Raw genomic sequence first — 26,079 nt, forward strand, 5'->3', positions numbered from 1 at the left:
GACCACAGCGCTGTACAGTTGTAAACAAAGGGGATTTCTTTCCCCTTTCGTGTACAAACCGCCTGCTTGCCGCGATCGGCGGCTAGCAGGCTAATCACAGAACTCCGTTCCGTGAAGTGGCAGCGAACGATCGCACATGCGTACGGCCGTTCCCTGGGAAACTGCAGCCCCAGGACTTGACGCCAATCGGCGTTAGGCGGTCCTGGGGCTGCTGCCACGCCCATGCCCCTCGGCGTTAGGCGGTCCCCAGGAGGTTAAAGCGATTGGACCCGCAGGGGCTCAGGGCAGGACGAGTGGAGCTCTCTTCGTTGCCAATTAGCAGGCATAAGTTCGTAGCGCTTGCTATGCTACTCTGATAAGGCATGCACACTTTTTTAAGGTGTGTTAACTCTTATAAGGCATGTTAACTCTGATGATTTGTCTTCGTGAATCAAGTCCATAGTGTAGGAATTATGAAATGTGGCCAGCTGGCCGTAGAATCTCACCTCTGTGTAGCACTGGTTAGCCTGTATGGGTGTACCAGCTCACAGGCTTTGTCCCTTTCAACCAGGGAGAAAGCTCTTGGCAAGGGGATTCCTTCGTTCCTCTCCTCTCGTAGCTGTGGAAAGTGCCACTCGCCTGGCAGTCCCCTGCGTTCTGCACTATGCTTTTTGGAGGGATTGGTGTGCAAACCATCTTCCAGCATGAGCATTACCTGCACTCTGCGGGCGCTCATTAGCTGGTTGTCTGTGAAGGAGTTGGCAGGGATGAGGTGCAAGTCGATGCAAACCACAATGGTTGCTATAAGAGCTGAAAGGCTGTCATTTTGTTGTGTGATATGATGTAATGTTGGATGTATAGATAGACTCGTAGCTGCGGATAGCACCACTCTCCTTCCAGTCACCTGCATTCTGCAATACACTTTTTGGAGGGATTAGATATATGGGGAGGGATGTATAGATAGACTTTTGCACTTTAGCACAGGGCACTTTAGCCAAGCACTTAACGTACCCCTGACAAAGCCCCCAATTTTAGGGGAGTGAAACGTAGGGTTTTTTTTCTGTTGGGTGGTGTAAATGTATCTGTCTTGCAGTGTGAAGTGAGGTTATACCCCAGTGACGTTAACAGGGGGTCTATTGCTTCTATTACCTCAATCCACTGCTATGTCACTATCACAAGCAATGTTTTGTAACAACCTGTGGTTTTAACATGGTTATTAAAAGTTAAGTTTTAGACCTTTAGGTTACTATTGTGTATTTGCAAACCACAATACACAGGGAAGACCATGATTCTGGGGTCCCCAGTTCTCTAACAATGCGCCCGATGCATTAGTATTTGGCACCCCCATGCACGGGAGCAGTTGTTGAATATGTTTTAGGGTGTATTTTGTGTCCTGCAAACAGCAAGTGGGAATCATGTGCTTTCAAAGTAGCACATTTACAGAGAATTTTTTTTTTTTAATTTTACCCCATTTTACTATCAAAATTGAAGAGACTCTGTATTGAAAAGTTCCCCTGGGGGGTACTCACCTCGGTAGGGGGAAGCCTCTGGATCCTATCGAGGCTTCCCCCATCCTCCTGTGTCCCACGGTGGTCTCGCTGCAGCCCACCGAACGCACAGCCGACAATTTGTCAGGCTGTGCAATATTTACCTTTCCCTGTTCCAGCGGGGGCGCTGTTGCGGCTCTCCGCACCGAAATAGGTGGAAACAGCTGATCTCTGTCAGGTCCGCTCTACTGCATAGGCGCAGGAGACTTGCGTCTGCGCAGCAGAGGACCCGACTGGGATTGGCTATTTCCACCTACTTCCGAGCCGAGTGCCAGACTGCGCCTGCGCTGGAGCCGGGAAGGTATCTACATCCCTGCCATTTGGGGAGCTCGATCGCTGCCGTCGTGGGACAGAGGAGGACGGGGGAAGCCTCGATAGGATTCGGAGGCTTCCCCCACCCGTGGTGAGTACCCCCCCAGGGCCATTCTTTTAGATACAGATTCTCTTTAAGACAAGACCAGGAGATCAAATCAGAGCCGGAGTATCCACCAGGCAACAGAAGCAGTTGCTTTGATCTAGTGAAAGGTCAGGGGCCCTGGCAGCCCCAATAAAGATTTATTGCCCCTGTTGCTGTAACATGTATTTAAAACATGACTTTTAATATAGACATTTAAAATTGTAGTTGTCGACTAAAATCCTCTGGTGACTAAACATGCAGTGGGTAGGGAGCAAAGTAGGGAAAATGTTTCCTAGTTTAGTTTCACACTAGATAATTCCCTAAACTACACTGCTATGCAAACGTGCACTACTTAACAAAAAAAAAAAAACCCTACATGTTTCTCTCCCTTAATGGGAGCTTTGTCAGGGGTGCAAAAAGTGCCCAGTGCTATAGTGCTAAGGTGCAAATTTACATATAAAACAACATTCAATACATGTATCACATAACATCCGCAGCCTGTTGGATTAGTCAGCAGCCAACCGAGCAACATAGCAGTGAATTCTGCTGAATTCATCGTTTGTAAATTCTTTTTGCAGGTTGCCAGCCGAGTGCAGAAATACTTTATAAAGCTGACCAAAGCTGGTATCCCAGTTCCAGGAAGAACTCCAAACCTCTACATGTATTCTAAGAAGGTAAGAAGGGGTGGGACTTATACTGCAGCACCTGTTCCTTTGTCCCCTACTACCTGAATGAATATGTGGTTGCATGTGTATTGGCTGGTCTCATTGTTTTATGTTGATTTCTCTCCATCGGGATGTCTCCTATGTGATCTCCATAATCCCCTGTTTGTGCTGCTCTCTCCTATTGGCTGTCCCCTGGTGCTTGCTTTGTCTTGTGACACCAAATCACACGGGATGTCAGGCCCATGTTACCAGATTGTACCAAAAATTAGTGTACCAAATAATTACTATACCACATGTCATACTTACTTCTTTTCTTTAGATTGTCAGCTGTGGGGTTTCATTTCTTGCTTGGCTGTTTGCTATTTTACATTTTTTGCTACTTTTGTGTTCTTGTTTAGATTTTTACAAATTTTAATTTGTTAAAGTGAATGTTTACCATTTTAAAAATCAAAAAGTCAGATACTCACCTAAGAAGAGGGAAGGCTCGGTCCTAATGAGCCTTCCCTCTCCTCTCCCGGTGCCCAGTCCCGCGCAGGATCCCCCGTGGCAGTATTCGACCAGTTCGGTCAAATACTGCCACTTCCGCAGCCGAAGGGAGCTTTCGCACTCGCGCGTGCGTAGTATGGAGCGGCCCGTCTTCGGAAGCCCGAGTGCTCCCGAAGACCTCTGAAGTCCCTGGGCCGGCGGACGCGAGCGGAGGAGCCAGCACAGCACCGAGGGCACCAGGACAGGAGAAGGAAGGCTCATTAGGACCGAGCCTTCCCTCTCCTTAGGTGAGTATCTGACTTTTTGACTTTTAAAGTGGTACCCATTGGCTTTAAAGGATACCCGACATGACATGTGACATGATGAGATAGACGTGTATTATTATTTTTATTATTTAGTATTTATATAGCGCCGACATCTTCTGCAGCGCTGTACATAGTATACTTAGTCTTGTCACTAACTGTCCCTCAGAGGAGCTCACAATCTAGTCCCTACTATATAGTCATATGTCTATGTATGTATTGTGTAGTGTATGTATTGTAGTCTAGGGGCAAGCCAATTAATGTATCTGTATGTTTTGGGGTTATGGGAGGAAACCGGAGTGCCCGGAGGAAACCCACACAGACACGGGGAGAACATACAAACTCTATGCAGATGTTGACTTGGCTGGGATTCGAACCAGAGACCCAGCGCTGCAATGCAAGAGCGCTAGCCACTACGCCACCGTGCTTCACGCAGGTGTATGTACAGTGCCTAGCACACAAATAACTGTGCTGTTTTTTCTTTCTCTGCCTGAAAGAGTTAAATATCAGGTATGTAAGTGGCTGACTTAGTCCTGACTCAGACAGGAAGTGACTGCAGTGTGACCCTCACTGATAAGAAATTCCCCTTTTTACCTCTTTCTTGCTCTCAAAAGCCATTTTCTGCTAGGAAAGTGTTTTATGGTTAGAATTTCTTATCAGTGATGGTCACACTGTAGTCACTTCCTGTCTGAGTCAGGATTGAGTCAGCCACTTACATACCTGATATTTAACACTTTCAGGCAGAGAAAGAAAAAAGGAACACAGCATAGTTATTTGTGTGCTAGGCACTGTACATACCCATGTCTATCTCATCATGTCACATGTCACCTCGGGTATCCTTTAAAGGTCAACTGTAGCGAGAGGTATATGGAGGCTGCCATATTTATTCCCCCTTAAGCAATACCAGTTGCCTGGCAGCCCTGCTGATCTATGTGGATGCAGCAGTGTCTGAATATCACCAGAAATTAGCACACAGCTAATCTCGTCAGTTCCAACATTAATGTCGGAAACACCTGATCTGCTGCATGCCTGTTCAGGGTCTATGGCTAAAAGTATTTGAGACAGAGGAGCTGCAGGACAGCCAGGCAACTGGTATTGCACAAAAGGAGAAAAAAACATGGCAGCCTCCCTACAGTTGTCCTTTAAGGTAGCCATACATCAGGTGACTTGGCGGTCGATTGACGATTCGATTTTTACAGTATTATCGGATGGAAATCTGTGCCGCCAAGTCCATGCCTGATTGACCATGCTTCCAATTTCAGGTCCAAATTGGTTGCATATATATATCGGTTGGACATGCCGCATGATGTCGGGTCGTCGTGGTCAATCGGGTGCACGGCAGTAATGGCGAGCGATATCGGGATGAAAGTGACAAAATCCCCAGCGCTGTTCCCCTAATGTATAAATGTGTGCGCATTTATACATTACCTGTCATGTGTCGTGGTGCCCGTCCATCTTCCAAATCTGCTGCTCTTCCATAGCCGCATACACGCCCCTGACGCATAGCACACCGGCGTGTGTGACATCACACGCCATGCCAGGGGCGTGTATGAGACTATGGAAGAGAGGTGGATTCAGGAAGACGGACGGGCACCACGACACAGGACAGGTAATGTATAAATTCGCACACATTTATAAATTAGGGGAACAGCAGCAGATGTGGCGAAGTGGCAAACTTGGCCGATTCCTGAGAGATTTCCTGCTTAAATTGATTGAGAATCGACCTGCAGTGTGTGGGCAGCCGGCAGACCTCTCTCTAATCAGATTCCGTCAGAGAGAGATTTGTCTCTTGGTCGAATCTGCCCATCAAGGCTACATGTATGGCTACCTTTATTCTAATTTAGGGGACCCAGTAGGAAACCTCATAGGGAAATATTCTCCAATCACATCAACCTCTTCGGCATGAAGTGTTGTGATTGGCTGAAAAGTGTCGAGGGTGCTCTCCCCCCAATCACGTTAGCAGGATTTGCCTATGAGGTTTTCTGCTCGGTCCCCTAAACTAGACTAGTGCCGACAAATGTGCATCATGGCAATAATTATCTTCATGCGTTTTGTGTCCGCAGCCCCCCAGTAAGCGACAGCACATCCTCAACAAGCATCTCTTTAAGCCCTCCACCTTCATGACATCCCATGAGCCCCCTGTGTTTATGGAAGAGGACGACGACCACTCAAGTTTCCGGGACACAGCTGCTGATGAAGATGATGAAGTCTCGGTAATTATAGCTCATACATGTGTGTTCGGATCCTCGTAACCTTATTTCATCTAGATGGCACATACCGTTCACTGCTAGTGGCTCAATGTAATCGGTCCTCTTCAGATGTGGGAGAGGTCACTTACTGACACGCTGTCTCATTACACAGGATGACGAGTCTATCCCCACTGCTTACCGGGAGCTGCCGGAGTACAGGGAGCTGCTGGAGCTGAAGAAACTGAAGAAGCAGAGACTGCACGAGATGGAGACCGAGAGCGGATTTGTGCAGCATGTCGGCTTCAAAGTAAGTTAGCTGTGAAATGTGGGTCTGATTGGGAATTTTTCTCACTATGCTTGGTGTTTGTTGGTGTTCTGGTTTACACTTTAGTAAGGGGTGCTAACCTCAAGATTATCTGAAGGCCGTAAATGTAGAAAGTGCCATTGCTGAGACAATGCACTTTCTATAGTGAAGGGCGGGCAAATGCAGTGTTCTCCCCAGGAATTTTTTCCAGCCGGGTGGCATGAAAAAGTAGCCGGGTGGGGTGTGACAGGGGAATGCCGGACCAGTGCAACTCTGCTTACAGCATAGGTGGAGGAGGAGACAAGCCGATGTACCTGCTAGGTACACACAATGCAATTTTCTGACAGATTTACTGTCAGATCGATTATTTGCAACATGTTAAATCTGATTTTCAATAGATTTTCCGTTCACTTCTATGAGAAACAGAGCAGAAATTTGATCAGAAATCAGATTGGACGTGTTGGAAATAGTCGATCTGATGGTAAATCTGTCAGAAAATTGCATCATGTGTACCAGGCATTAGGGAGAAATTGTTTCAGATGATGGTGCTCAGGTTCCCCCAGCAACATGATTGACGGTAAAGATTAGATTGTAAGATCTTCTGAGTACAGTTAGTAACATTACGGTAGGGTTTAGATTGCAAACTCCTCTGTGGATAGTTAGTGACATCACAGCAGGGATTAGATTGTAAGGTCCTCTATGGATAGTTAGTGACATCACAGCAGGGATTAGATTGTAAGCTTCTCTGTTTGTAGTTAGTGACATAATGGCTGGGATCAGATTGTAAACTCCTCTGTGGATAGTTATGCCTGGTACACACCATGCGATGTTCTGGCAGATTTACTGCCAGATCAATTATTTCCAACATGCCCAATTTTCCCTAGGATTGAATGAAAAATCGATTGGAAATCAGATAGAACATGCTGGAAATAATCGATCTGGCAGTAAATCTGCCAGAAAATCTCATTGTGTGTACCAACCATTAGGGACACAACGGCAGCGATTAGATTGTAAAATAGTTTGTGGATAGTTAGTGTCATTACAGCAGGGATTAGATGGTAAGATCCTCTGTGGATAGTTAGTGACAGAACAGCAGGGACTAGATGGTAAGATCCTCTGTGGATAGTTAGTGACAGAACATCAGGGACTAGATGGTAAGATCCTTCCTGGAGAGTAAGTGGCATAAAGGCATGAATTAGATTGTAAGCTCTTCTGTGGATAGTCAGTTACCTGATGGCAGGGGTAATTCAATTATCATAAATGATCATAGATATTGATCCAAAATAGGCAGCAAAAAGCTGGATTAATAAAAAAAACACACAGGTGACAGCCACCACGTATGTTATCTCAGATGATCACCTGCACACTGCTATCAGGCTATGTAACAAAGCCTTGTGACAGGACAAGCAGAGTCCCCTCGGTATGCAGCTGGCCAGTGTCCTGTCTGGGAGACTCCGAGATCTGCAATCCACACACACTGGGTCATCTTGAGGAGTGAGTAAGGGGGAGGGAGGGGGGAAGGGGTGTGAATCCACACTGCCAGCGCAACCACTCAGTAAGTGAAAAGAAATTCCTAACATTCCAGCCAGGCAGACTTCACATTAAGCTAACCTGTATTTGTAGCTGCTTCTCTCTGCCTGGCTGTTCCGTGCGCAGTGCCCCGGCTCCCTCCTTGATCTATCATTTGCCGCCAGCTGCCTCCACGTGTGTCACAGCACTGCATAAGCCACTCCCCAAGCCATGCTAAGAGCGCAGCGATTGGCTGAGCTGTTACACAGGCCTGTTTTCAACGTAAGGAAGCCTGGCAGCTCTAAAAGTTTCACCGGAGCCTGGAGAAAGAATGCCAGACAGAATCCGTGATAAGCGAGCCCCTCCAGCCTGCCCGCGGCCACACCCACTGCTGGCTATCTGCATAGTTATGCAGGCTACAGACGGAGGTAGAGATGAGGGCAGCCAGAGGACTGACTAGGAGGGCAGAAGGCGTGCGTGCAGACTGCAGCTGTCGGCATGATGTAGTGTAGCGCGGTCGGACGCTTCTGCTTTGGCTGTTTTTTTTTCCTAGCTAGGTGGGCCAATGACAACAGGCGGGCGGGGTTTAAAAACAGCCGGGCGGCCCGCCCCCCTGATTGGCCCTGGGGAGAACACTGAAATGAGGCAGAGGAGAATAAGGGAGGAAATAACATCAGAATTGGCTTCAAAATAGCCACACTTAAAATGAGAAATGCTAAGACGCATTTTCTCTTTTTTCACTGTAGTAAAATCACTAAAATCAAAATGTAGACAGTGCAATATATATGTATGTAGAGCAAGTATTTATCTACTTATGTATATGTTTTTTTCTGAGATAGTATGGCTGACAGCTCCTCTTTAAAGCGGCACAATAAGGGTATAAGAGGTGCCCTGGTGTAATAAAAGCATCTAAAAGCAGTTTAAAAACGGGAAATAGAATTGAGGTAGCTTACCTCAGTGAAGAAAAAATCTTTGCATTTAAAAAGGTTTTTATTAGTAGCACATGCAATGCGTTTCGCGGGTCAGAGCCGCTTCCTCAGGCCAATAACAGTGCCTACATCAGTAAAAAAAAGGCTCCTTAGCATACCAGAATCTTACAATATAAATATATATACATATATACAACATAACGTTATCACATGAATTGCATATTTATATACTTTCATATCCACTTATGCACACCTACAATGGTGGTCCATATATATATTATAATTAATTGGGAGTATTGACAACTGATACAGTTATTAGTATTCAGGAGGCGTGCATAAATAAAAATGCTGCAAATGTATGCATTTAGAAACCATTATAAAAAATGAATAAGTAGTGAATAAGTAATAGAATTGCTAGGAATCAATGTATATAAAAATCCTAAGGGAATGATAAGAAATGTCATTAAAAATAAAATTGCTGCAAGTCTATATGTGTAACAATTTTATTTTTAATGCAACATATAGACTTGCAGCAATTTTATTTGTAATGACATTTCTTATCATTCCCTTATGATCTTTATATACATTGATTTGCAGCAATTCTATTATTTATTCCCTACTTATTCATTTTTTATAATGGTTTCTAGATGCATACATTTTTTTACTGATGTATGCACTGTTATTGGCCTGAGGAAGCGGGCTCTGACCCGCGAAACGCGTTGCCTGTGCTACTAATAAAAATCTTTGTTAAATGCAAAGATTTTTTCGGCACTAAGGTAAGCTACCTCAAATCTATTTCCTGTTTTTAAACTGCTTTTAGATGCTTTTATTACACCAGGGTGCCTCTTATACCCTTATTGTGCAATAATACCCCCTTACCTCACCCGTCTGAGGGGTGGGTACAGACCACACGTAGCTTTGACCACGGCGGATATCTGTCCCCTTTCTTTTACCAAGGAGAACGACCGCATCCAGGTCCCTAGGGACCACCCCGAGTGGAGTCGGGTTTGTTGTCTCCACCTGCTTCCTGTGGTCGGTTGCCCCTCTGCAACCCACCTTTGTGAGTAGTGTCTTACTTTTATTACGTTCTATTGTTTTTGACATACTACACCATTGGGCTCCCACTTTTGTCTCCTGTATCTTTTCACTAGAGGGTGTTTTTGACACCCACATCCCACTACCTCTTTAAAGGGGAACTGAAGAGAGAGGTATATGGAGGCTGTCATGTTTATTTCCTTTTAATGAATACCAGTTGCCTGGCAGCCCTGCTGGTCTATTTCTCTGCAGTAGTATCTGATTAAAACCAGAAACAAGCATGCAGCTAGTCTTGTCAGATCAGACTTATAAGTCTGAAACACCTGATCTGCTGCATGCTTGTTCAGGGGCTATGGCTAATAGTATTAGAGGCAGAGGATTAGCAGGGCTGCCAGGCAACTGGTATTGTCTAAAAGGAAATAAACATGACAGCCTCCATATACCTCTCTCTTCAGTTCCCCTTTAAAGCGGATCCAAGATGAAGAACTAACCAGAACAAGTAACTTGTCTGTATATCTTATCTAAAGTTTAGATAGTTTACACAGCATATCTAACTGCAAAAGTTTGATTATTTATTCCTGTGATACAATGAGGGCAGCCATGCTCTGTTTGTCACATTGTCACAGGCTAAGGGCTGGAGATGCTATCAGCTGACCTGTGTGTAAATTCAGTCACCTTTCCTCCTCCCCTCTGCCTCTGAAATCAATGGCTACTAACACCTCCCTTTCTTCCTGCCCAGACTGAGCTCCTGTAAGCCCTTGCTACTGTCTGAAAATGCCAAGCCACTCTGAAAAGCTGTGGGAGAGGCTTGTTTAGTTTATAGGGAGAGTACCACTTCACAGATTCAGTACAGTATATCTACTCCCCTGCAGACTTTATTTAAACGCCCAGGGGAGTAAATATACGTACCCCCGCTGCTACCACTGCTGTACCCGCTCCCGCTTATTTGTGCGCTCGTTCATGTTGCCATCTGCCTGCCAGAAGATCAATGAATGGGAAAGCAATTCCTAATCATTGATCTAAGTCCCCGTAGCAATGATCGGCGCCTTCTATGAGAAGCTGCACGATCATTCTAATAAATACAGGTTTCCCCATCCTCAGTACACTTCCTGTAAGCATACATATTTCGCTTACAGGACGCATAAAAAAAAGACTGGGGCCATCTTGTGGCCAAATAGTAAAACTACATCTAAAAGCATTTTTTTTAAATGCAAAGACCTGTTTTTACATTTTAAATTAACCCCTTACCTCCCACACTCCCCAATAGTTACCAACATTAATTTTTTTTGTAAAAAAATAAAATAAAAATAAATTTACAATTATAAAAAATACATAAATAGTTTTCTTAGGGACTGAACTTTTTTAATATGTATGTCAAGCGGGTATAATACTGTTACTTTATAAATTATGGGATTTTTATTAGTGATGGATGCAAAACTGAAAAAAATACACCTTTATTTCCTAATAAAATATTGGCGTCAGACATTGTGATAGGGACATCATTTGAATGGTGTAATAACTGGCACAAATGGGTAAATAAATTACGTGGATTTTAATTACGGTAGCATGCATTATTTAAAAATTATAATGGCCGAAAACTGAAAAATAAGGACTTTTTTCCAATTTTTTTCTTGTTTTCCATTAAAAAACATTTAGAATAAAATAATTCTTGGCATAATGTACCACCCAAAGTAAGCCTAATTAGTGATAAAAAAAACCCACATTTAACACATTTCATTGTGATAAGTAGAGATAAAGGTATTGGCAAATGAATGGAAGGAGAGCTGAAAGGTGAAAATTGCTTGGATGCTGAAGGGGTAAAACCACTCAGTTGTGAAGTGGTTAAAACAAAAACAAAAAAGTATTTGGCTTGAGGAATGCCCTATAAACTATATGAAAGGAACACAATTATGCAATGAGTAAAAGTTTTTATCTCGGATCCACTTTAAAGGATACCCGAAGTGACATGATGAGATAGACATGTACAGTGCCTAGTACACAAATAATTATGCTGTGTTCCTTTTTTACTTTCTGTGTCTGAAAGAGTTAAATATCAGGTATGTAAGTGGCTGACTCAGTCCTGACTCAGACAGGAAGCGACTACAGTTTATTTTCACCTCGGATGTTCTTTAAGTTAGGCCTATTTTTAACATCAAGTAACCATAAATTATCCAGCATCAGCCAATCCCCAATGGTGCTGGATAATGGGGGGTTTTACTGTAGTTGGTGTTGCAGTTGGTTACAGTTGTCCTACAGACATGCTGCTGCAGTATACTGTACTGTCAGGCAGGTGGCGCCTTTTACAAAGAGAACTTCTTATACAAATCAGCAGGCTTGGTTACCATATGAGCAAGTCAGCAATTCGAACATTGATTAGTGTCCTCTGTTTTGTAGTTTTATAGAGGAATGATTTATTGCTATTGCTTCTTTAGCAATGTGTGCAGGGTGACAAAACCTCATTCTGCACACCCGCCTAGCCCTCTGCTCCTGCCTACCACAGATTCTTTAAAAAGATATTTTATTTAACTTTTCAAATATATTTAACATACAAAACATTACATAACCCAAGTATCTCCCACCCCCCTTCCCACACAGTCTTCCCACTGTCCCCCCAGATCGACCCTCTCTCCCTCCACCCCACGTTGTATCCATAATAAATATGGAATATCTCCAATCGGCACTTGAGAAACTTATGGCTGAATTAAATATCAATATCAAAAGGTTTTTAACCATTTTTTCCACACCTTATAACATTTTTTAACAGAACCACGGTTTTCATATACATTTTTATAAATCGGTAAATCGAGATTTACAGAAGATTTAAATTCTGCAATAGAGGGCGCTTCTGGTCTCTTCCATGCAAGAGCATTTGCTCGCCTAGCGTAAAAAAGCAGGAGCTTGGCAAGAAATAATTTTTTGTCACTAAGAGTGGTATCCCCAAAGTGGTTGAGTAACATAGCAACAGCTGTGAAAGGGATCTGCGGACCAATCACCTCTGTTAACAGGTCATGCACCTGTGACCAGAACTGCTTACTCCACCTACATTCCCAGAAGATATGGAAGAATCCAGCTCCCTCTGCCTTACATCTCCAGCATGCGTCCTCAACATTAAGCCCCATTCGGGAGAGTCTTCGGGGAGTGTAATATACCCTATACAAGTATTTTAATGCACTTAATTTGTGTTTAGCTGCTATTGGAATTTTAAGAAAGTCCACGCCTACCACAGATTCTAGATGATAAAATTGCCCATAATAAGCTGCAGAAGATGTACAGATATGATGGGTGCAATATCTAAAGGTGTGTACACACGTCCAACTTTATGCCTGATTGTCATTTAAACTGGTCGTTTGAACAACTTGAAGTGCAAACAACAAGTCGTTCAAACATCCTGTACACTCAGACCAACAAAGCGGCTGATATCCTTACTTACATGTCGGTTAACCAACTTGATAATGGACTGGATAGAACAATGGACTACATTAAACGACTGATCAAACAACTGTATGTTTAAACGTCTATTTGTACACTCGTACAGACCTGACAGTCGTTTGAACGACAGTTGGTCCAACTGATCCTCCAAGCGGATCAGACTAAACAGCTGTTATCAGTAGCTCGACTGAGCATACACACGTCCAACTTGTCATTCAAACAACAAGTCGGATGGCAAGTTGTGCAGAAAATCAGGACGTGTGTACATACATTAAGAAGTCCACTATTGTTCTCAGGCTTCCTGGACGTTGCCAGTTGGGTTGTTTTGGTTACAGAATGTATCAAGCATCACATGACCTAATTGACCAATAAGAAGGCCAAAGAGTATTTCTGCTCTCTCTTTAGAATAAATAACTTAGATAAGTGTCGACAGGTCGCCCAGTGGCTCCGCCTCCTTGGTGTACGGGTTCTGCATAGATTGCAAGGTTTTCTGTGGAGCCTTTCATATGTACTGCTACTGGGGTGCTGCTCACAGGTGAAGATATTATGTGGCACAAGTTATGTGCTGATCCCATCTTTACAAATATGGGGCCTTGCTTTGTGCATTTCAAATATTAATGATTTTTATCAACAGGCCCTTCTGTGCTTTTCCTGCTGCATTGGTTGTGAGTTGTATGGCTAATCTGCTTCCGGTGTGGGTTGTATCCTCCATGTTACTCCATCGCTTCCATTTCCTCTTGTTTGTTACAGTGTGATAACTGCGGCATAGAACCTATCCAGGGTATTCGGTGGCATTGCCAGGACTGTCCTCAGGATATGTCTGTGGACTTCTGTGACTCCTGCTCCGACTGGTAAGTCAACCGCCTTTCATGCAGGCTTCAAGGGAAGCTCCATGAAGTATGACCCGCAGAAGGTTTTCTAAGCTGCCTATTGAGTCCGCTATCTGACTTGTTTCCCAAGAATTTTTCCAAGTGCTTGACTGACTGCTCCAATCGCAATGCAACTGTTGGGGTCTAGCTGTAACAATTACCGTAGATCTCTGTCAAAATTAAAGCGCGGACCATGTGGCGGAGTTGACGTCTTCAGCATGGTTGCTAAAAACAATAGCTCATGCTCATCTATGGTGCAAGTCTGGCACATGTACAGGTGTCACCTAGCTGGAAAACCTTTGGCAAACACTATTGCTGTCCCTGTAGGCACCGCCTACTCCTTCCTCCTTCCCTCTATTGAAGCATCAGTTATCCTGTGTGTTTCTGTAGCGATACTACAATGCTAAGTACTTAAAGATTACGAGTTCCCCTCCAGGATTTTTTTTCTACCAACCCCACCCTCACCTACCCTAAGTAATTGTTGTGCCCCCAAAACACCATCAACGTCGGGGGTCGCAGAACCCAGCAGATTTCAACACTGTAGTGTTCAGATGCCTGTCTGACCTGATGCAAGACTGCCTGAAGATCCTTTCAAGTGTCATTTAAAAAAAACAAAACAAAAACCCCTTATAAACTGTTGTTATTGAAAGTTTTTCAGTAGAAATACATTGAAAATGATCAGCATATTCCAGATATGGTTACGAATAAGGAATACCAAGGAACATAAGCAGAAGAACAAAATAAAAATAACATAAGGACAAATAGTCATAGACTAAGGGTACGTAGATAAGGTTGTATCAAAAAAACATTCCACTGGGAGTCCAGGACATTGGGGGAAATACTTTCACCAAGAATCCCCTCTCCCAGAAGCCCCATGCCATGACTGCAAAGTTCAAGAACCTGTAAAGTGGTCAGAAAATTAGTGGAGGGAGGATCAGGGCCCCAGCTGCTAAGAAACTTGTACGATTTTTTTGGAGATGGCGCTAGTGACCTTCTTCAAATTGTGTAGATAGCAATATGGAATTCTCTGTGTTACCACGGGATCCTTTTAAACTTTAACTAACAGAAAATGTTTTCCTTTTTTTTACAGTTTGTATGAAACAGAAACACACAAAGAATCCCACCACCTGGAACCAGTCTATAAAGCAGAGACATTCCTAGATCGAGATTACTGCATGCCCCGTGGCACCAGTTACAATTACCTGGACCCAAACTATTTCCCGGCCAACAGATGACGTGACCCAGACTTACAGCCGGCTCAGTAATCTCACCAGGCACCAAGGGCAGTAGAGCGGTCCATCCCGTTGTCAGCAGATCCACCACTTCTTCTGAGACTCTGCTTGCACCATGATACCTATCTGGACAGCTCCACCAAGACTCCACCTTGCAGCTACTACAGCAGTCCAACATTCCACAGGTGAATGGAGACAAGGCCTTCCCCTGCGAGCTGGTCTGCTCCAGGAGGCCCAAACCAGGACTACTGATCATCAAACCAAACTCACAGCGCACGTTTCCATAGCTCCTCCTCCTACATTTTCCAAAGGCTTCCGACAAAACACAACAATAATTGGTCAAAAAAGAAAAAATGTGAACTATTTATATTAAAAACCGGTTTACTAGCTTGCAGTTTTGTGAAACGTTATTTTTCTCCTTTTTTTGCACAGAAACTGACGTTTTCAGAAGGTTTTAACCAATCACAGTGTTTGATTAGAAGACGCTACTGTTTAAAAAAAAAAAGAAAGACAATGGGGGGGAAGGTGGGGAAGATTACTTATTCAAGTGCGGGTGAACTTTGTTCTCTGCTAGACTATGAGCTGCTTTTAAAGACGAAACGATGACAATAAACTACAATCAAGCACTACAGATTCAGGTTCCTGTAGGGGCTTTTCTCGAACCAGCTCGAGGTGTGTGAGCGTTGCGTGAATGTTAAGATTTTCAGATCTATTTTTTAAATGTCATGTTCCAATGATCATGTGACGTGTACACAATATGGTGATAAAAGTGCCACTCGTAGTAACTGTGTCAAGTCTAACACCTTTCTTAGGTCCATCCTTCCAAGATTAGAAGGAAAATTAAAGGGTCTTTCCATCTAAAACGGTTACTTGATATTTGGTTGACGGGACGAATCTTCCTCGGGCTTCAGAGATCTCTCATATCTTCTGATACTGGGATAACTTCACTTAAACAACCCCTCCCCCCAAAGCATGTACTGTCTCTGCTGCCAAGGGTGGAGTTTCAATTCCTCAAAAAAAATTCCCTGCTATGGTTCGAACTTTGAAATTTTCCATTTCCCGCTCAGTTCTTCAGCCGTGAATAGACACCAGCTTGTCATGTCTGCTGGAAGTGGGCGGAGCTGAAAACTTCAGTGTAGAAATCTTTACTATGATGTTGCCCACACGTAGCAAACTAGGTTGTTCTATGTAGACAGGCTTTCTATTTTCATATAGGTTGTCAACGAAGAAGTGGTTATTTCCACCTTTTTGATGCACAGCTGCACCAAAGAAATTATTGAGATTGTTATCCTAACATTTTTTTTATGTTAGTCAGGACAAGGAACGTTGTAGTAAGGGCTAGGCTAGGATTATTAATTAATGTCTGTTTCAAGGTAGGTTTGAGTTTAAGGGTGTAGCTTGTGGTTCAGCACAGTTTAGAACCGGTTTGGGAAAATTTTTATATGGAATTCAGGAGAGAAGGACAGTTTTGGGAGCAAGTTGAATTGACAACAATTAAAAAAACTCAGAAGTTAGTAGCCAGGTGTACATTTTAAGGAACCCTCTGGAGACTTACCCAGCCCAAGTCCAAAGGAGGATGCTGGTTGGGCCTAGGCTTGTGGTAGGGAAATTTGTTAATGTTAGATGCAACGATATAGGTAGGACTGCTTGGCATAGCCATGAAGGAGAGGAGAAGGGGGAGGTTTGGATAAGGAAGAGGGCAGTAGGTGAGGATGGTTAGGAGGTTGGGGCTGAAGAAGTCATACAAGGGCAGAGGAAGTCAGAAGATTGGTGATGCCTTACTTATAGCTTGTATTGTATCCACTTCAGTAGTCACGCCAGCAAATTGTACAGTGGAAGATGCATTCTTGTGACAAGCACGTGCCTCCTGCTTTTGCACCACTATTTACGTCTATGTTGTACCTGAACTTGACATCCTTGCCAAACAATGCCAGATGTGGCCATCTCTATAGACAGCCAGCATTACTCGGGATCAGTCTGTTTACAGCTAAAGGGGGAAGCATTTTGGGCACCCTCCTCTTGGCAGCTCCAAGCCTCTAGAGTGCCGATTTAATCCAGCAACTTTCTTAGTTCTCCGTGATCTACCAAATATGAAATATCAGTGATGGTGGATTGACCGTTTAATTACTAAGCCTTTTTGCCTCTGCATTCGGGGGGGAGGGTTGGGGGAGGGAAATTGTTTAAAACCCGCCTAAAGGACAAAAAATGGAAAAAAAAAATTAGAAAAAAAAAACTGCCTATTGTAAATCCTCTGTGTATTGTAATTTCTCTTTTTGTAGTCGCACAAAAACCATAAAAAATGTATTTTTATTAATATTTAAGCACGTGGTTACATAGATCTATGCGGTAAGCTTAGATATGGTCATGTGGTCTTCTGTATGCGACATCCTCTATTAGCCTGACCTCCGCAAGAAAAGGGCGCAGGAGCGAGGGAGGGGCATGGCTGAACTTTGCGGCAGGGACAGAGGTAGACATTTTGTACCCCTCCCGCCACAGTTCCCTTTTACGTGTAAACAGTATGTTCTTCAATGAATTGTCAGGAAGACTACAATAAAATGTGTGGGTACTATTTGTTTGTATGTAACGCTGTCATTTTTGGTCTCTTGACGTTCTCCCGGGAACAAGGAAAAAAAAACGATGAAGCCACCAGCCAATGAGAGAGAGACGACCCACGTAATAAAGGTTCTTAACACACAAGTTCCATATTTTTATTGAAGGTTTATTATCGGCAATGACGCCCATTACAGCATAAGCATTCATTTTACAGCTGCTCTATGATCTGTTACAGCAACCAGAAAGACGACCTCCAGTCAGGTAATATGGTTTATATCTTCATTATTTCAGACCGCTCCATTAGTAATTATCTATAATCATCCATCCTTCAGGCACAAAAATGCAAATACTATGTAGATCAGGTGTGGCCAAACTTTTTGACTCAAGAGCCGACCCCCCCCCCCCCCCCCCATAGGTAGACCTCCTGCCCAGTATTAATAGATAAATGTGCCCACAGTTTTGTGTAGGCCCCCGCCAAGTATTGATAGCCAGATGTGCCCCTAGTATTGGGTTGGTCCCCTGCCAAGTATTGATAGCTAGTTGTCCTAGTATTGTTTAGGTCCCTCCTGCCAGGTATTGATAGACAGGTGTACCTTCAGTATTGTGTAGGTGTGTTGATAGTAAGATGTGCCACCCAGCATTGGGTAGGTCCCCGCTGCGATAGCCAGATGTGGCCCACACTATTTGGTAAGTCCCCCCTGCCATAGCCAGATGTGTCCCCCAGTATTGGGTAGGTCCGCCCTGCAATAGCCAGATGTGCCACCCAGTATTGAGTAGGTCCTCCTGCCAAGTATTGATGACTAGATGTGCCAGTATTGGGTAGGTCCCCACTGCGATAGCCAGATGTGGCCCACTGTATTGGGTAGGTCCCACTGCCAAGTATTGATAACCAGATGTGCATTGGGTAGGGCCCTCTGCCAAGTATAGTTAGCTAAATGTTCCCCCAGTATTGGGTATGTCCCCCGTACCAAGTATTGGTAGCCAGATGTGCCCCCTGTATTAGGAAGTTTTTCCCACCCCAATATAGCCAGATGAGCACCTCTATTAGGTAGGTACCCCTCTATGCAGGGTTGGGCCCGCGGAGCGTGCTGAAGCATTCTTTCAGCACTGAACTGTCCTCGGCTGCCATACTGGAGAGGATTCGCTGCGACGGCTGGGGACAGATCGGCTCTGAGTGGTGAGTAATGCTGCTGCACCCACTGCGATCTTAACTCTGCAATTGCCCGGGTGGGGAGCACTCCTCCTGATAGGCTGGATAAGAATACGAAACGGGTCAGGTACAACCGTGGACCATTGTTTGCCCGTCACTGATACTTTGTGCCTTTCTGTTCTGTCTTTTGTAGGTATGTTAAAGACGATAGTCTGCTATCCGTTTCCTGTAGTACAGGCATTCAGAGCAGAGATGGTCAATAAGATACTGTTGTTTATGGCTTGCATACAGATTTAATATAAATGATTTGTAGCTTGAAATTGAGCCAATCAGACGCGTGCTATTTGTGATTAGCCCGCCTCCGAGCTATGTGCAGTTTGCATACACGCCAGGCTATCGGCAGTTTATCAGCCATCTCATCACAGCTGCAAGGCTCTGTCACCTGACTCTCTGCAGTATTGATCATGCTGAACCAAGCAATAGTAATATCCCTGCTGTAAAATCCTTTAACTGTGCTACCTCTGGGCACGTGACATTTTTCTAAACAGGGCTTTTAGCTCTAGAAACCTCGCGTGACTCAGAACGTTCACACGTGAGCTCCGTGTTTACCGAGCTGTGGGGTGGTAGATTTGTGCTCTGGCTGATCTCTTAAAGAGTCCTGAGCGCCACATATAACAAATGTAAAAAACAAACCCTCCCCCTAAGGGAAGATCATAAGCACTGTGGGCTTTTTGCGGTGGGCAGGGGACATTTACTTACCTACGAGGGCTGCTCCATAACTCCTCCACAGCTATTTAAAGGGAGTCCATTGTCTGTCTCTGTGCTACAGAACCAGAGGTTGAAATGATTACAGTGATGTCACGCGTCCCTGGCCACAGCAGTGCATGCTGGGAGATGTAGCCCATTCATGTACATCTCCTGACCCAAGATGCACAACATTGCTGCAGGTACTTCAACCTGTACATTTGCGCACAGGGACCGAGATGATGGAGGCCCTCATACAGGTTGGTAACTAAATGCTTGCCACCCACCCCAAAAGCCCATCGCATTTACAAACCTCTTAGGGTGAAGTAAGTTTATTTTATATATTTATTTACCAGTAGGGATGATCAATGATATGCAAATACTTCTGCGTTTATGCAAATTTTTGTGCTAATATATGAAGCTTGACATTGGACCAAACAATTTAAACCTGGGTGGAACTTGATTGGTCCTTGCCTCTAAGCAAGGTCACACTAATGGTGGATGCTAATGATCCAATCTTTTTCATCCAACCTTACCTAATCTAAAGTAGTAGAAGGGTAAAGTAAGTGAATATACTGAATGGATACTTCAGGCAGTTACCTTATATTACATACAAATGGTAAGATTGGATCATTAGTGGCCACCTTTAAGAGGATCACATACAATTTCCCCACATGCAGATTCACATTAGGTATGAAGTTAATGGGCTCGTTAAATTTGATTTCTGCACGCCAGTGTTTAAGGAACGACACCCATTGATGCCTGATAGGTCACTGCTACTCAGCAGAGCAGTGATTGGCTGCAATGATGGAGCCTGGTCCCACCCACGAGACCATCGGCTCCGGTCTCTCTGATGGCTTCTCCTCTGCCCTATCCCTCCCCTCGGAGGCATGGTCTCGAGGCTCAACACCTGCCTCATAAGCTCGGATTGGCAGTGGGGCAGCCGGGGCACCAGGCAAGCATTAATGAACGGGGAAGATTGTGGTGGCTGGCAGGAGGGAGGGGGAGAAATGTGGGGACAGCACATCGGCTCGTTAAACGGAGTGGCAGCAGCAATCAGTGGGTCTGGAGGGAGGTAGCAAACCACTGAAGCTCATTCTTGTGAGGGGACACATGGGACTTCTAGTGCTGGTCCAAATTGGTATTATTTGGACCATAAGACGCACTGAGCCCCCCCACACACACTTTAGGGGGAGAAAAAGTGCGTCATAGGGTCCAAAATATCACCTAGGAGAAAACTTGAGAAAGGTGGATTGAATAACAACAAAATAGTCTCCATCCGTCAGGAAATATCCAATCTTTACCTCCCACCCGCTCACAACCAACTCCTCCACCCTATCCTCCCCTCACCTCCTTCACGTCTACTACCACTGAGGAAGTCAACCACCTACTGCAGACTTCCCATACCACTACTTCCCCCCTTGACTCCATCCCTTCTGATCTACTTCAGCCTCACTTCACCGATCTGGCCCCAGTCCTCACTACCCTGTTTAACCTCTACCTATCCACAGGCACCTCCCCTCAGACTTCAAGCAGGCGACAATGCTTCCCCTGCTCAAGAAACTCTCCCTCGACCCCTCGCTACCCTCCAACTACGGCCCGATCTCCCTCCTTCCCTTCGCCTTAAAACTCCTTGAGCGTCTGGTTCACAAATGCCTGACCCAATACCTCAATGCCAACTCACTACTAGACCCACTGCAATCTGGATTTCGGCCTGCCCACTCAACCGAAACGGCTCTCACCAAAGTGGTCAATGACCTTGCCTTAGCTAAAGCTGAAGGTAAATACTCCATTCTCCTCCTCCTTGACCTTTCAGCAGCTTTTGACACAGTAGATCATCCCCTACTCCTCCAGACCCTCCAGTCCATGGGCATTCACGATCTCGCCCTGACCTGGCTTTCATCCTACCTCTCCAACCACTCCTTCACGACCTTCAATGAGTCCTCGTCCACCCCCAACCACCTCTCAGTGGGAGTCCCCCAAGGCTCGGTCCTTGGCCCCCTACTGTTCTCCCTATACACATCCTCCATTGGCAAGGTTATCTCCCCCATGGGTTTTAACCCCCTCGCCGTTCCAATTATGTTGGCAAGGGGGCGGCGCAGCACTTTTTTTTATTTTTAATTTTTGTAGCTAGCCTAGCTCTAGCTACATGATAGCCGCTGACCAGTGGCATCCCCCTACCTACTTCGATCGCCGCAGGCGATCTTTGCAAGCAGGAAATCTCATTCAGAACGGGATTTCCTGCAAGGCTTCCCCCGTCGCCATGGCGACAGGGCGGGATGCCGTCACCGACGTCGGGACGTCAGAGGGAATCCCGATCCACCCCTTAGTGCTGCCTGGCACTGATTGACCAGGCTGCGCAGGGGTCTGGGGGGGGCTCGGCACGTAGCGGGGAATCGGCGGCGATCGCGTACTACACGCAGCTAGCAAAGTGCTAGCTGCGTGTAGGAAAAAAAAATTGTGAAAATCGGCCCAGCAGGCAGAGCAATCCTCCTGCGCGAGTTACCCCGAGCTCAGCTAGGGATAACCGACAAGGAGGTTAACTATCATCTGTAAGCAGATGACACGCAAATCTACCTCCACACCCCTGACATATCCACCACTACCATGGACAAGGTCTTCTCCTGCCTATCTGCCATCTCCTCCTGGATGTCCGCTAGATTCCTGAAACTAAATCTAGACAAAACGGAATTTAACATCTTCCCACCCCGGACATCCCTGGACCTCCCAGATGTGCAGGTCACTGTTAACCACACTACCATTCGCCCTACCTCTCAAGCCCGCTGTCTGGGTGTCACCCTGGACTCCACACTATCCTTCACTTCCCACATCCAAAACCTCACAAAGTCCTGCAACTTCCACCTTCGTAACAGCTGTAAGATTCATCCTTTCCTGACCTCTGCCACCACCAAACTCCTCATCCATGCCCTCATAATTTCCCACCTCGACTACTGCAATGCCCTTCTGTCTGGTCTCCGTATGACCTGAATAGCCCCACTGCAGTCCATCATGAATGCGGCAGCCAGAATTATCCACTCCTCCCATCGCTCCCCTCTGTGAATCCCTCCACTGGCTTCCTATCCAGACCAGAATCAGATTCAAGATATTGTGTCTGACCTACAAATCCGTCCACAAAACCTGTCCAACCTACATTTCTGATCTTACTCAGAGATACACACCAAGCCGCTCACTCCGCTCCTCCAATGAACTGCGCCTGACCGTCCCCTGCATCACACAGTCCCATGCACGCCTCCAAGACTTCTCAAGAGCCGCTCCAACACTATGGAACTCCCTACCTCCACCCATTAGGGCAGCCCCCTCCTTCAACACCTTCAAGAAGACCCTCAAAACTCACCTTTTCACTCTGACCTACCACCCCTCACAATTGCTATAAACCCACAGTTGAACTCTGGTCCCCTACCTCTCGTGTCCCTACCTCTCCCTTTAGATTGTAAGCCGTTGGGCAGGGTCATCCTCCTTTTGTGTCCTACCTGATCATGCACCTCCATTACTGTGCACCCATGCTATGTATTTGAGTGAACCTAACTTGCCTAATCTCCATGCTTCCCTCCAATGACTGACTAAGCATTACCTTATGGTCATACTGTGCTGTGTGATTTGGTTTTCTTGTATTCCTGTATTGTCATATTGCTTTATGTCACCCCTAAATATTGTCTGTAACCTAAATTAATGTCCAGCGCTGCGTAATATGTTGGCGCTTTATAAATACAATAAATACATAATAAAGGCCACTGCTGCAGAGGACATGCCGCTATGAGCACATATTGCTCTGCACTCAGTTCTGCTGAACACCAGGATATCACTGCCTGGAGAAAGCCTGGTGAGTGCTTCAATCACTGCAATACTGCAGGCTGCTGGCAGCTCAGAGACCGCACTGCATGGCTGGACTGGAAGTGTGCCCATACATTACTCGATTTCAGGGGATGCTTGACCTTTCAGTCCGATAACTGCATTGGATTGAAGGAGAATCAACGCCACAACCTGGCCACCCGATTGATCTTTCGATCAATGTCTGGCCAAAATGGTTGACTGGGCATGCAGTAAAATCTCGGCACAAGTGCTAGATCCAGGGACGGACTGACCATTCGGGCACTCGGGCATGGACCGAGGGCCTGTGGTCAGTAGGGGAACTGCCCCTGATGCCCCTTCCCCCCCCCCCCCATCAGCTCTGCAGAGTTGAAAGCAGAGCTAGTTGGCACAGATACTTTAAGCACTTACGTGCTCCAGGCTCCAGCACTAAGCAGCACCCAAACCTCCCTTTCAGCACCTAAACTACCCTCCTCCCTACCCAGCACCAAAACCACCTTCCCACCCAGTACCCAAAGGATGTCATGTGTGGGAGCTAACAGTTCTTGCATTTCATGTGTCGAAGGAAATGATTGTTGCATTTCATGCGTTTAAGGATTGTAACAAGTGTAGGTTATGTGGGTGAAGATGTGTGTGTGTGGGGCTTGAGGATGGGTGGGCGTGGCTTGTGGGTGTACCGGGCTCCATAATCTCCTATTGCCCGGGGGCCCGATGAGTTGTCAGTACACCCCTACCTAGATCGGGTGTGCAGCGGTAATGGCGATCATTCCTCAATGACCGAAAGACCCAATGTATCCCCAGAGTGTATGTGTTCCTACCTGTGCCCTTAAAGGCAACATCTCTCAGTAGGTATGAAAAAAGTATAAACCTGTCCAATTAGTATTAAACCAAGCTAAAAACCTAAATCTAAAATCAAAGTGAAGCGCCCAAAAGCTAGTCGTCACAACCTAAGCCACACACACGCAACCCAAATCTCATACTCTATACTGGTACCAGAAACATGCAATCGTCGTCTTTGTAATGGAGAAGCAGAAGGAGGCAGGTTCAGTCAGCTGTGACAGGCCTGTGAGACCAAAGTGTGGACCAAATGGTCTCACCACACAGACGTTGCTCCTTGTCGTCTGTCGCTGCACCAGGTGTGGGCGGGGTCACTCCCCATGACTTTGTGGAGCATCCTACTGGCCTGCCCACCATGGTTTGAGCAAGCCTGCCGGCTAAGCTCCTGGTTCATGAGCCGGACACCCGACGAAGAGGTGCACAGTGTGTGCATCCAGCAGACTCACCCCTGACAAGCTGCAATGATTGCCTGAGACACCCTTTACTGGTGCGGAAGAGGACTGTGAGGAGCGACATCTGTGTGGTGAGATCCACGCTTTGGTCTCACAGGCCTGTTAGGGGCCTGTTCTCACTTGGGCGATTAGCGGGTGATTCCCACTAATCAATAGCGCTTTTTAAAGTGCTAGCGCAATACAAACCTTATGGCAGTGATCTCACTGCCGCGATTGCCGCCGTTCGCAGGTGATTTGCAATTAGAGGCAATCGCTAACCGCGTTGCTTGCAGCATTTTGCTGCGATTCTGCCGCGATCAGGATACAGTGCTTAAAAAACCACTGATCACGACTGTTTGGGAATCACAAGAGTGTACAGTGATTTTACCGCACTAATTGCGGTAAAATAACCCACGTAAAATGCTTGCGTTTACAAGTGTGAATGGGCCCTTAGAGCTGACTGAACCTGCCTCCTCTGCGACTCCACTGCAAACTGCTACTCCACTCCAGAGACGCTGATTTCATTTGACTGGTACCGGTGCCGTGTGTGTGTGAGTGTGGCGCAGGTTATGGGCTTATGGCAATTACTTTCTGAGACTCCACTATGATTTTAGATTTAGGTTTTAGCTTGGTTGAATACCTGATTGGAATAAAGATGGCTGTTTATACGTTTTGCATACCTACTGAGTAATGTTGCTTTTTTGATTATGTATTAGCATTATGTTTATGGTGACATCATTCCTGCAGTTGTTAGGTTCCACACATGATGAGTTTGTGCAGAGATTTTTTTTTCAGTGAGTGTTGAAGCCTCACCTCCTCGCCTGTCTGTTTCAGAGGCACCTGTACACCACACTGCTCCCTCTCCTGCACACGCTTCGCATCTCCTCTCAGACTCTGCAGCATGAGACGAGCAAGCGCATGCAGAGATCGCAGGAGCGCAGTCTTAGAACCAAACATGTATTACTGCTCATGCGCTGCTAAACTAAATGAGGCTCGGTGTTTGCTGACACACTACCGTCGTTTGGTTTGTAACCATGCCAGGACATATATATGGGCTCAGTTAGATGTATATTATTCACCTTGGTTTTGCTTTAAAGGGGCACTACAGCAAAATTTAGGCTACTGGAATAACCCTAACAGCATGTTTCTAACACTGAGACAACACATTACATTGTGTATCTTGTTACAAATGTCGTCAGGATAGGAAAATTATAGCACCTCTTTCAGATCCTGGTGTCACTAGAAAGCGTCCTTCTCTGTTCAGCTAACAGCTATTTCTCTTCTCTCTGTGTGTGAGATAAGAGCCTGTTTGGTAAAGGTGGCCATACACTTATAGATTTGCAGCAGACTCGACCATCAGATTCCTGTCAGGTGCCTGTCAGGTCGAATCTGTCAGGAATCTATCCACACACTAGGAACAGATTTCCAATAGATTTCAGAATTAAATTTATTTAAAACCGATCAAAATGCATTATCGCACCATTTGATTCAATGCAACTCTATGGGCCATCGCTCTGCTGCCAGCAGCTGATCGACCTAGATTTTCCATCCGGACGTATCGAGCAAATCAATTAAAAACGGCAGGAAAACGATCAATTGGCCGATTGATCATGCTTCCTGCTGCATTGATTTCTAGCCGATTTGATCAGAGCGGTGGAATCGGG

At 45.5% G+C, this 26,079-nt stretch overlaps 1 protein-coding gene across 4 annotated transcripts in view; it reads left to right on the forward strand.

Annotated features, from left to right (window-relative positions):
* Nucleotides 1-17,441, forward strand: part of ZZZ3 (zinc finger ZZ-type containing 3) — a 69,967-nt gene extending 52,526 nt beyond the window's left edge. For all 4 annotated transcript variants that reach the window (XM_068239182.1, XM_068239185.1, XM_068239184.1 and 1 more), the window contains exons 8-12: nt 2,502-2,597; nt 5,440-5,589; nt 5,738-5,872; nt 13,522-13,622; nt 14,731-17,441. In XM_068239182.1, coding sequence (XP_068095283.1) covers nt 2,502-2,597; nt 5,440-5,589; nt 5,738-5,872; nt 13,522-13,622; nt 14,731-14,875 — 627 coding nt within the window. In that variant the 3' untranslated portion in view covers nt 14,876-17,441. The remainder of the gene's footprint in view (nt 1-2,501; nt 2,598-5,439; nt 5,590-5,737; nt 5,873-13,521; nt 13,623-14,730) is intronic.
* The last annotated feature ends 8,638 nt before the right edge of the window (nt 17,442-26,079 follow it).

The sequence above is a fragment of the Hyperolius riggenbachi genome, chromosome 6 (genome assembly GCF_040937935.1).
Source record: "Hyperolius riggenbachi isolate aHypRig1 chromosome 6, aHypRig1.pri, whole genome shotgun sequence".
Taxonomy (NCBI): Eukaryota; Metazoa; Chordata; class Amphibia; order Anura; family Hyperoliidae; genus Hyperolius; species Hyperolius riggenbachi.